This window comes from Hemitrygon akajei, chromosome 5, assembly GCF_048418815.1.
Source record: "Hemitrygon akajei chromosome 5, sHemAka1.3, whole genome shotgun sequence".
Taxonomy (NCBI): domain Eukaryota; kingdom Metazoa; phylum Chordata; class Chondrichthyes; order Myliobatiformes; family Dasyatidae; genus Hemitrygon; species Hemitrygon akajei.
In genome coordinates, this window is record NC_133128.1 from 69,175,462 (window position 1) to 69,188,738 (window position 13,277).

General features: G+C 38.4%; 1 protein-coding gene across 7 annotated transcripts in view; it reads left to right on the top strand.

Annotated features, from left to right (window-relative positions):
* Positions 1-13,277, top strand: part of tiam1a (TIAM Rac1 associated GEF 1a) — a 313,320-nt gene that overhangs the window by 89,528 nt on the left and 210,515 nt on the right. For all 7 annotated transcript variants that reach the window (XM_073045684.1, XM_073045683.1, XM_073045686.1 and 4 more), the window contains one exon: positions 6,251-6,355. Coding sequence is in view for 3 of the 7 variants with exons in the window: in XM_073045679.1 (XP_072901780.1) it covers positions 6,329-6,355 (27 nt within the window). In the remaining 4 variants the exon portion in view is untranslated. The remainder of the gene's footprint in view (positions 1-6,250; positions 6,356-13,277) is intronic.

The window sequence follows — 13,277 nt, forward strand, 5'->3', positions numbered from 1 at the left end:
CACAGTCTCTCCCATCTCAGCCACTGAAGCTTGTAACTCCTCCAGTCTTTTGGTCTCTTGGTGGTCTCCATCACTAGTTCACTTCTTGCACTGTCACCCAGTTTTTGAGGACAGCCTGCTCTAAGTAGGTTTTCAGCTGTGCTTTCCATTTGTTGCTGATTGACTTAACTGCACTCCAAGGGATATTCAGTGACTTGACATTTTTGTTGTGTCCATCTCCTGACTTGTGCTTTTCAATAACCTTTTTGTAGAGTTACTTGGAGTGTTCTTTTGTCTTCATGGTGTAATTTTTGTCAGGATACTGACTCACCAGCAGTTGGACCTTTCAGATACAGGTATATTTTTTCTACAATCAATTGAAACACCTTGACTGCACACAGGTCTCCAAAAGCAGATCTCCATTTAACTAATTATGTGAATTCTAAAACCAACTGGCTGCACCAGTAATGAATTGGGTACCATATTAAAGCAGTGAATACTTACGCAATCAATTATTTTGTGTTTTATAATTGTAATTAATTTAGATCATTTTGTAGAGATCTGTTTTCACTTAGACATGAAAGATCCTTTATCTGTTGATCAGTGTCAAAAAAATCCAAATTAAATTCCACTAGTGAACACTGGAGAGGAACATTGAGCTAACACTGGAGGGAGCACCGACAGGAAAGTCCAGCCCCAACCCAGCACAGATTCTAACGTGCCTAGCTCTCTTCCCTGGACGACTGTAACAGGGCGCAGCAGCTGAGATGACCCTGCGGCTAAGGCCTAGTCATCGTTACAACCGAGGCAATACAACTCTCTCACCATTTGTCTCACCAATGAACCAGTGAACTAGTCTTGCAGTATTCTATGTTATCAGTGTCCAACAGGGTCTTGAGATCCCTATAAAAACATCCAGTATAATCACTCACTCCCTTTGTTGGATCGCACACCGTCTTGGCACAATAATACGCAACAAATCCAGGCTACGACACAACAGTGATAAGCAATAAGTCCAACTCCATTGGTGTTGAACAATTTGCTGATGCGATATTCCTGTAGCACTTGATGTTGTTAGTATCCAGCAAGGACTTACGGTCATTAAATATACTTACAAGATGAGCAGATGCACCTTTGAGTGAATCTGTACTGGCAGCTGCGACTGAGTGAGCCACCATCTTACTGGAGGGAAGATTTTTCAGAATTGCTATACGTCAGTGTCACAGTTAACTCCCACAACCGAGGCAACAAAGCTCGCCTGCCATCAGTCTCACAGACCTGTGTTCAGACCTTGGAATTTCTGATTGATAGTTGAACTTAATTAACTTGCTGAAGCATGGAGAATTATTTTGCAAACTTTAGTATGAAGAGCTTGTATTGGAGAATGTTTCTTTGTCCTGTATCAGGTATTGGAAAAGAAGTATGATATGTCCTGTGTTTAGCGTTTAGAGTTAACACACAATTATTCTGAAATTGTTTGTTGACTAAGTCAATGTGAGTATTCCAACTTTGACTGAATCACTTCCCAGCTGCATGCATGGTTTCTGTGAGAGCTTAAGTGCAGGTTGAGGGAATTGATTTAAATTGGCTTCATGGCTGGTGCAGATGTCTTTTGATATATGGGCGACCACTTACATTACAGATAACAGCAATTCGTCCCTATGGAAGTCATAAATCTCGACCAAAAATTCGGAGATACTGAATAAAATTTTCTCTCACAGATTACGTTTGTCACTTTTTTCCAACCCTCATTTTTTTGATGCATGCACAGACATGCAGCTTCAATTTATGAAAAGTCACAACATGCACAGTTGTCTTGGAACACAACTCCAGCACAATAGGGGTAGTTTGTACTTTTGCTATATTCTGTGTAAACAACTGGTAACATATAAACATTTGCAAAGATTTCAATTGATATGGCTGTCATAGGTCACAGTTTGCAGCTTTGTGTTATTTCCAGAAAAACAATGTAACAACTTTTCTTGCCCTTCATCACTATTTTTTTGATGTGTAGTACACTGCCACATATTTGTGTTTCAATCCTGCATTTTGAATTGCAATAGAACATAATATACAAAGTATTTTTTTTACCTTTCAAGATTACCATAATTAGTAAAATAAATGAAAATATATTGGTGCACATCATAACATGAATTACAAGCCTTGTAATGTGGTACAATGTTTCAGCCTTTAATATACCCCATTGTGTTCATAAATTTTCATTATAGGTTTGTTTAAAATGTAGTTTTTCTTAACTAGTGTTTTACATAGATCCTTCTGTGAAGTTAGCATTTTTGGGATAAGATGTTAAGTTCTTGCTTCACCTGCTCCCTTAGATCAACATAAAAGATCCTTTGGTACTGTTTGGAAAATGAAATTTTTACTCATGTCTTAGTCAATGTTTATTCCACACTCAAAAAAAAGGTTATCTGGTCAGAATCACATTGTGGTTTATAGATGAAAATCAACTGTTTCATTTTTGACTTTACAATACTGATTACGTTTCCAAAGTGGAGCTGGCTATAAAGCACTCCAGAAATCTTGAAAGTGAAATGGGAGAAAAATATCTTTAAAAATATATAGGTCTTTCAAAACCATTCAGAATAGATTGTGATTTACAATTAGCTTTAAGGTTTATGGTAAATTAGAGGCATCCTGTTTCTCTTTAGGTGTGGTAGCTTATACCACAAAAATGTTTCTTACAGGGATTTTTTTTTAATGCCGATCCTGTACAGAAGTTTTCTTTCCATTTTTCCTTCTACAAAAGATGAATCAATTTAGTACATGTTGTCAAGTGCTTTATGTGTATTTTTGTGTTAAAGGGCATGTTATAAAACATGCACATTTGTACTCCATTTACACACATTTGTATTGGATAGTGAACAAGGTTAAATGCGTGAGTAAAAATAAATTACATTGTGCTTTTTTATTAATGTTCCTCAAAGAGATAACACATTCCAATTATTACAACAATTATGAAAGTTAATTTAAAGATAATCATAAAATATTTAACATTTGGGATCCATAACACATACAGTATAATTAACACTCATACTTCTACTGCCTTGAAGCTAAGCCTCAACGAAGTCTATCGTCATGCTCATTGTTCAGTCTAATGATTTTTTTTGTCTTAAGCATATCTTTTGTATCATTATTTAGTTTATGAATATGAAATTTTATTACAGAGTATAAGGACATTTTGTCAAAAACTACTTCTAGTTGTCTCAAAGAGCTGCCACTCAAACCCATTTAGTGTCCTAACCCTATACCTTATTAAACACATCATCTTCAAAGATTTAGCCATTCCTCTCTTGAAATATGTTTATCATTCTGCTTCTGTTCTCACTTCTGACAGTGTCTTTATGGCTTAACAATATTCTGGTTTCAATGCTGAAAATAATTTGCTCTTGATTGTTTGATTATGACACCAGAGGTGAAGTGGTGTTACTTGACCAGATATTTTCCAATGCATTTAAATTGATCAATTTCGTAAGAGCATTAAACATCCTGGGCCACAGAGGCACTGGGCACTCTGTGAATCAGCTTTGAAAATGAAATTATAATGAACCGTAAGATCACCCATGATTTTACTAAATAGTGAAGCAAAGACAAAGGTTTCTGTGGCCTGCTCCTACATTTTATTTAAGTTAATAAGGATTTGTGTTTAAAATGGAAACTATCTGGATTGAAAATCCAAAATTCTACTCATTCGAACAGAGATATTTGTCAGTGGATGAACTCCACTGACAGATCTGCCTATATACATCTACATATACATTCAAGCTCCTGAGTATGGGTGTACTTCTGAGTACTACATCGCAATAAGATTATTCTAATCTTGAGCTATCAGAAGAGAAAAAAATTATGGTTTGAGGCTCTGATAATCCTCAAATATGGTGAATATTATTTTGCTGAGCAAACTTTAATATTGCTGACCATTATTTTCTTAATAGGGCGTGCAGACTTGAATGTGTTTCATGCCTTATCAACCCCTGTTCACTACAGCTTGATTGGCTTGAACCTAAAATGATTACCTGTTTTTTTGAAAGCTGAGCATTTACGGCATTGTTTTTGTTTCTGTTTTCTAGCACCTGCAGTTTTAGGTTTCTTATTTGTTTTGAGTTTGAAGAGTACTTAGGGTTATTTTTTGGTAAGAAGCCCAGCACTTACTGGTAGTAATGGTGAGGTAATGGCCATTTTTGGCAACATTGCACTACCTTAGTGCTGAACTGATGCATCACTCTGGATAAATCCCAGCTGATTACAGCTTCATCATTTATGTAGACCAATTTCTTTTCTGTACTCATGTGTTTAATTTTATGGCAGCAGCTGTATTGTTATTTTTTATATATGTGCAAGAGAGATAGATGAATAGATATGGAGAAAGATCTCTATCTTCCATAATGGTTCTCTAGTAGGTATCTTAATTCATTCAGTGACTTCTGAAAACTTCCTTTTGTCAACATGGGAAGCACTTAGTTTTTTTCTACATGATTAATTTTGACTGTAGAGGGCATGATGTATGTAGAGGGCATGTGGGCATGATGACAACTTGTATTCCACAAGGACTCCAATGGATATGTTTAAGTAAGCTTATAATTTACTTTGTTTTATGACAAGAGAAAACTAGGTTAGTTTTAATGAATGTAAGCTTGAGAGAATTGGCTCAGCTGGTGTTTCTTTTGGTTTGGTATAAATTACCTGTTAGAAAGGAGTTATTGGTAAAACAACAAAAATGCAATAATTGAACTTTTAGCCCAGACAGTATTTGGCAAAATTACTGAAAGACAGAAAGAATACAACAAGTGTTAAGAAATAGAGACAAATGATGAATGACTATTTTAAGACAGGAGAGGAAGCACAATGATGTTCTTTTATATAGAAATTAATGACCTTCTCCTGGGGGTCAGGGCATTCTTTAAAATGATAGGATATCTTTTATAGCAACGAGTCTGGGAGGAATAAGGAAGAAACAAAAAAAAATCAGAAAATTGCCCACTTTTTTCTCACACAATGCTGTAATTCACAAGTTTAGATTTTATGGAAACTATTCAGTAATATCACATTTATTTTCAGGCAGAAAGTATTCTCTTAAGTTGGTATTGATAACATATAAAACTGAGGAAAATAAAACTACCGGTACTTTAAATTAAATGTTTTTGTTTGCACCATTATCTGAAGATCTTCACTATTTCTCTCTGGGCATAACTCCTGATGTTGATTCTACAGTTAAGTACGGTAGTTGATGGTTGTATTCCTATCTTGAGTTTCAGCCTAACGTTGAAGTTGACATCCTCCAAGATATTTCAAGCTCAATTTTTCTGTGTTTCCCTTCCCTATGATAGTTGCAATGTTGTGCTCAAATGGATAATTAAATGGATCCTGGCCTGCTTATCTTGTTTACCCTCCTGTGTCACTAATGCGTTTCTTATCTGAATACACCTCAGCTGCTTTGCTGTGTTCCAGCATTGGATTTTTTTTGCCTATTTGCATAATTCCTGACTTGTAGACTTCTTGGCCAAGAACCATTTCTAACTCCGTGTGTTTGTCAATGTTTATTAATCTAAATTGGCTCTTAATCTTTGTACACCTTCACCTTAAAATGATCATTCGTATCCTCAAATTCTCCTGTGAATTCATATGTTCTCACCACTGTCAGTCCTCCAACACTGTGGGGCCTTCTCACCAGAGTACTTGTGCATCCCTAATTTTCATATTTCATCATTGATAAGTCACGTTTTCAACTGCTTAATTTCTCAACCTTTGAAGTTATCTCTCTAGACTTCACCATATTTAACTGTCATTCCTCCTTTAATGTGATCTTTAAAACCCACCTTTTTGACCAAGCTTTTGGTCACCTACCTTGATACCTTTTCAGTAGTCTGTCAGTTTTTGTTTTAAAGTGTTCTTTGATGCCCATTGAGACATTCTACTATCTGAAGTGTACTATTTATTACTTTTGGATTTGAAAGGTTGTTAATCTAGTACATTGTTCATAAGATGCTTGCTAGCTTGTCAACTAAACAGCAGAAAAACATCCGGAAGTGATTCGTACCTGGCTTCCTGGCACTTCCTCCTATTTTCCCTGAAAATGTGCCACCTGCCAATTCATGCAATCTGTGGCCTTCAGTTTGCCTGCTGGATTTATTGCTCGTTGAATACCTGATCAATTGTTTATCCTGGTTAATGCTTCTATTTTCCCTGAGGAGTTCTTAACAGCTTGGGGAACAGTTTGATTGCAGGCTGACAAACATTGCCTTTTCATTTACAGAACTGAAGGTTTGCCCCCATCTGAAAAGTGAAGAGAAACATGAAACTAAGAGAAAAATAAGCAAAACTATAATGGAGAATGGAAACGTTGTACATGAGGACAAAGGTAAGACAGCTAAAATGTAGGAGGGATACACAAAGGAAATGACAGAAAGGGTTCAGAACATATGCAAATAAGAACAAGAGGAAAAAAACTATCATATGAAAAGGATGAGTAACATGTCAAGGAAGGCCAAGAATGATGTTGCAAAGTCAGACCTGTATCTTTTTGCAATCAAGAGAAAATCTGCAGTTGCTGAAAATCCAAACAACACACACAAAATGCTGGAGGAACTCAGCAGGTCAAGCAGGATCGGTGGAATAAGAGTACAGTTGACTTTTTGGGCTGTGACCCTTCAGCAGGGCTGGAGAAAAAAAGATAAGGAGTAGCGTTAAAAGGTGGTGGGGGGAGGGGGAGGAGAGGGAGAAACACAAGGTGATAGGTGAAACCAGGAGGGGGAGGGGTGGAGTAAAAAACTGGGAAGTTGATTGGTGAAAGAGATGCAGGGCTGGAGAAAGGGGAGTCTGATAGGAGAGGACAGAAGGCCATGGAAGAAAGAAAAGGGGGGAGAAGCACCCAAAACATTGAGGACCCTGGCACCTGGGAGGCAAACTACCGTCCATATTTCCTTTTCATGTCCACAGAATTGCCTATCTACCCTCTAAGTTATAGATTACTGGTGCCATCGTCTTCAGTTCCCTACCCTTTTGAACTACAGAGCCAGACTCAGCGCAAGAGGCACTGTTGCATCCCTCAGGTATGTCCCCTTCAGTACTCGAAATGGAGGGGTGCTCTCCACTATCCGACATTTTCCCTTTCCTCTCCTGACAGTCAACCATTTATCAGTCTCCTGTAGCCTTGGAGTGACTAGCTCCCTGTTGGTGCTGCCCATCATTGCTTCACTTTCCTGAAAGAGCTGAAGGTCATCAAACTGCAGCACCAGTTCCCTAATTCAGTCTCTAAGGAGCTGCATCTTGATGCACTTGGTGCAGATGTGGCCATTGGGGAGGCTGGTAGTCTGTAGGAAATCCCAATGACACCTAGAACAGAACACTAGCTCTATATACATGCCCCCTATTCTCTCAAGAAAACAAAAGAAATGAGGAATGAACTTAACTACTTTCCTTGTCTCTACCTGTTCTCGCCAAAGCCCTGTTGAGCAAAACCCTCACTACCCTGCCTCACACTACTCCGAAGATGATTGCTCCCATGATGACCACTCCGCCAGGTGGTGCCCCTCTTTTATAGAGACTACTTTTTTAAAGATCTTCGCCAGAAATGCGTGGGAATGCTTCTGTTGTGTCTGCACATTTCACCTGAAGGCTCACAAACTCCTCATGGAGACAAGAAAGCACAAGATTACTCAATCTGCCTGAAAACACACCACCAAAATGTAGATCACAGGCACTGAACCATATATCACAGGCTCCAACAGTAGCTGAATCATATTTGAAAGAAAAAGACATAAAAGAAGTGAAAGAAGTAGTTTTGTGAACCATCTGGAGGATGTTGCCTTTGGTAGTATTGCTTGCTGGCACCAACTTCTTCCAGAATGACAGATTGGCTTTGACTTCTCTTGTCAGCCATGGTTGTATTTAGAATACTTCTTTGGATGTACCTATCCTGTGCCTTCTGAATTGCTCCCAGAAGCTCCAGCCATTGCTGCTCTTCCATCATCCCTGCAAGTGTTTCCTTTCAGCTGCTCTCTCATGCCTCTGTAATTCCCTTTACTCCACTGGATTACTTCCCCTAAGGATCCTTTTACCTTAAGCTCCCTAATCAATTCCGCTTCATTGCACAACACCCAATCCAGAATAGCTGAATCTCTAGTGGGCTCAACCATGAGCTGCTCTAAAAAGCTATCTCGTGGGCATTCTAGAAATTCCCTCCTGGGATCCAGCACCAAGTTATTTTCCCAATCTGCCTGCATATTGAAATCCCCAATGACTATTATAATATTGCCCTTTTGGCATGTATTTTCTATCTCCTGTTGTAATTCATAGACCACATACTTACTACTGTTTGGGAGTCCGTATACAAGTCCCATCAGCATCTTTTTACTCTTGTGGCTCTACCCTGATGGGACTTATATACAGACTCCCAAACAGGAGTTTTGACCCACAATGTTTCAGCGTATTCCGAGCCCATGTCACCTCTTTCTAATGATTTGATTTCACTTTTTACCAACAGAGCTACCATATCCCCTCTGCCAACTTTCTTGTCCTATTGATACAATGTTTATCCTTGGATATTAAGATCCAGCTAGCTAGTATCTTCTCTCAGTCCCGATTCAGTAATGCCCACAATGTCATAGATGCCAATTTGTAACTGTGCTATAATTTCATCTACATTATTTTGTATACTTAATGCTTTCAAATATAACACCTTCAGTCCTGTATTCATCACCCTTTTTGATTTTATTCCCCTTTTACTTTGTAGCATCCCATTAAATGCAATTTTGCCCTATCATCAGCTTCTCTTTGTTAGAAGTCTCGCTACACATTGCCTCTGTTTGTAAACCAACAAACACCAAAACAAACAAATGGTGTTTGTAAACACCATCCTCGGTCCTATCACTCCAGTTCCCATTCCTGCCAAATTAGTTTAAAACCTCCGGAACAGCTCCAGCAAACCAGCCTACAAGGATATTGGTCCACCTCGGGTTCAGGTGTAATCCATCCCTTTTGTACAGGTTGTACCTTCCTGAGAAGAGATCCCAATGATCCCGGATTCTGAAGCTCTTCCCCCTGCATGCACCTCAGCCACACACTCATCTGTCAAATCATCCTTTTCCTACCCTCACTGCACGTGGCACAGGCAGCTATCCAGAGATTACTACCCTAGAGGTCCTGCTTTTCAGCTTTCTACTTCACTACCTAAAACTTCTCTTCAGGATCTCCTCACCTTTCATACTTATGCCATTGGTGCCAATATCTACCAAGACTTCTGGCTGCTCACCCTCCCCCCCCCCCCCCCCCTTAGAATAATGTGGACCTGATCCAAGACATCCCTGAGCCTGGCACCCGGGAGGCAACAGAAGAGCATAAGAACATAAGAAATGGGAGCAGGAGTAAGCCCTCTGGCCTGTTGAGCCTACTCTGTCATTCAATAAGATCATGGCTGATCTGAACATGGACTCATCTCCACCTACCTGACTTTTCCTCATAACCCTTAATTCCTTTATTATGCAAAAATCTATCCAACCTTGTCTTAAATACATTTACTGACATGGCCTCCACTGTTCCATTGGGCAGAGAATTCCACAGATTCACCACTCTTTGGGAAAAGCAGTTCCTCCTCATTTCTGTCCTAAATTTACTCCCCCAAATCTTGAGGCTATACCATCCAGGTATCTCTATCGCATACACAGAATCTTGCCTCCATTCCTCTAACTACGGAATCTCCTATCTCTACTCCAATCCTCTTCACCATTCTTCTCTTCTCAGCCAGAGGCCCGGTTGCTGTGGTTGCCCGCTGGTAGGTCGTCTCCCTCAACAGTATCCAAAGTGGTATATTTATTATTGAGGGGAATGCCCACAGGCGTACTCTGTACTGGCTGGCCATTGCCCTTCTTCCTCCTGACAGTCACCCATTTACCTGCCTCCTGCAACCTAGTGGTGACAACATTCCTTTAACTCCTATCTCAGTCTCCTGTATGAGCCGAAGGTCATCGAGCTGCAGCTCCGGTTATCATGGTTTCTGAGGAGCTGCCGCTCGGTGTATCTAGTGTAGATATGGTTATCCAGGGGGCTGGAAGTCTTTGCAGAATTTTCACATCTCACACATAGAACAAAACACTGTCCCTGGAGCCCCAGCAGACGAAGAATGAAGAATTAAGAAGAAATTTACCAGATACTTACCTAGCCCAAGCCTGATGAGCCAAAGCCACTCCAACACAGGCCCAGTCACACAACAGCCTTACCTTTATTTGCACTTTCTAATGAATCCTGATCACTGATTGGGCACACTCCACTCCAAAAATTTGCCACAAAGCGTGCTTTTTTAATCTTTAACAGAGGGCCTAAGTGAAATTGTCACCTTCACTCATGCTTCTGTTCACTTATTGGGCAGAGTCCAACTCCCAAACATTGGGAGTAAGTGTGTGTTTGCAAGAATAATTCTTGGGAGAGAAGCAAGTTTTGAGATCTAACAGAGAAATTGTCAGTCAGTTTTTGCATCAGGGAGACTAATATTGAAGTAGGTCAAATTAATTGGTTAGAAATGACACCTCTTTCCAGACTTCAGGAGTTCAAAGTGAACAGCTTTAGTTAATCTCAATCAAGTTCCCTATGAGTTTTCAAAGCAAACTACAGCTGCACTCATTATAGCAGCTTATTTTGGGAGAAGGATTTTACGGTCTTTGATGAATCATGAAAATATTTCTTTTTTGCTTTGTTTGGACTATATGGTTGTAATGGGTAATTTCAGATGATTACAGATCTAATCATTTAAGCCTCTATTATAACTGTCACATCAAATTAGGAGATGTTTCATTCAGACTGAGATTTAATTGTTGATTAAACCCACAATTATTACATCATATAAGGGAAGAGAAGTGTGCATGCTTGAATTAAAACCTTCATATATATTGCAGTACTATAGGAAGAACAGTCTTTTTTCTTTATAGTTGCATGATGGTTAAATTGAAGGTTGTGCAGAACCAGGCCAAAAATAAATTACTCCATTAAATGCAAGTAGCATACTTTAAAAAATCAATTTGTACAAACTGTATAGTGTTACCCATTTTTTTTCCCCCTTTCCTCATTGAGTAATATTCCAAGACTTGCACAATATGCACAATTATGTCCCCTCAAATGTTGAATTCTTATTCTTGGAAAATGTGCTGATTTTTTTCATTTTGTATTTCAGATTGCATACTCTCTCATAAATTCAGCACATTATTTAAGTTACAGTAGTAGTCTAATTAGTTAATTTCTCTGTTCTTTTTAATTTTTGGCTATTGGAAACAAGATGAACTGCTGCTACTTTGAACACCCAAGTATTTTGTTCATCTTTCTTTCTCCATTTCAATTTACCTTACATCTATTAAGTATTTCACATTCCTGTTGCTCTTCTTGGTGATAAATTTGGGCTGTTCCACTTAAACTGTGCCTTAAACTCCTGCTGTCAAACCTACAATTTTTACTTGTCCTAATCAACTCATAAGACATTTAATAGTTTTACCAACAAGTTGAATCAGAATTTCAGATATATTTCCATGGAGCTCGAACATACTCAACAGCTGGTTATCAACTCAGTTCATTGCTCTTCTCCAGGACTGCAGTAATGCAATTGGAAAACAGTAAGTCAACAGAATACAAAGGAGGTACAAGAGGAGTAAATAATTTTAAAAAAGGACAGGGTTGGATTTGAGGTTTGCAGTTGAAGTTGAAGATTGGTCTGGATTTTGCAGTCAGTGGTTAGCAGTTTAAACATTTATCAAGTGTAGGAAATCTCTGGTATTAACAGTTCTGTTGCATCTTGTTCAGCAAGACAACTTTATGGAGTTTAAATTGAAAATAAATCATAAAACTTGAAATGTTTGGTCAATGTCATCAAGTGTATTCAACAGCTGATTACTTTCACAAACATCAAATCCAGAAATGAAATCTAAATTGAAGTAACTCTAGTAACGTCTTAGAGATTGAAATAAAAATGGGAATATACACATAATGTTGAGGTAGAAGCTGAAATATTGCATTTAAAAATAATTTGCTATATTTATGACCTTAGTTTTTTCAAAATTTTATTCTGAGGGAATTCAGAATATATTTATCAGAATGTTGTTTTTACATGAAACATACCTTTATACAACATGAACAGTTCTATTGCACCTTGTTCAGCAAGAGTTTTCCAAGGATTTCAAACTTGACAATTTTTAAAAAATTGTATTTCTTTGTCAGTAAGATTCCCACCTTTGAAGACTTGGTTTGCACATCCATAGATGCACTTTTACCGGTGACAATAAATTCTAAATTTCCCTGCTTATCTACTGTCATTGTCAGCTTCAAAGAGTAACAAAACTGAATGCTCACAGTTTTATTACAAATCCAAAATCAAAACCATTAAGTACAATGAATGCTTTTATTTTTCAACCTCCTGAGTTGCTTCATATTGGTATGGGATTCTTGTAGCAACTTAAAGAAGTGCATAGTTAGTGCACACAATTTCTAATTGGAATTAAAAAGGCAAAAGGAAGATTATTAAGTCTAGTTCCATATACTGTGTACTGTATGTTATGAAACTCATAGAAACTGAGAAAAACAAAAATAAAAATATAATTCATTCAAAAGACTTCTTGGGCAAAAAAAATATACTATGCAAAAAGAAAACATGAAAATGATTATGTTGGCAAATTATAGTCACCACAAATTCATTGAAGGTAGATTTAATTCCTGGAGTATATACTGTATTTTGAAGAAAACTATTCCTGCAAAGTATTTTTTAAAATTCAACACACACAAAATGCTGGAGTAACTCAGCAAGTCAGGCAGTATTTATGGAGGGGAATAAACAGTCAACGTTTTGAGCTGTGACCCTTCGTTAGGAGTGGAAAGGAGACAGAAGCGGGTTGGGGAAGGAGAAAGTGTACAACCTGGCAGGTGATAGGTTGAACCAGGTGTGGGGGAGGGGTATAAAGTAAGAAGATAGAAGGTGATAGTTGGAAGAAGTAAGTTGCTGAAGAAGAAGAAACTGATTGGAGAGGACAGTGGACCATGGGAGAAAAGAAAGGAGGAGGGATATCAGAGGGAGATGATAAGCAGGTGAGGAGAAGAGAAGGGGTTGGAGGAGAAACTAATGGGGAATGGAAAAAAAGAGTAGAGGGTGTTAGAAGAATCGACGTTCACGGCATCACGCCCAGATGGAAAATGAGGTGTTGCTCCTCTAACATGACTGTGCCCTCATCACGGCACTAGAGTACGACGTGGACTGCCATGTCAGAATGGGAATAGGAAGTCAAATTGAGATTGGTGGTCACCAGGAAATC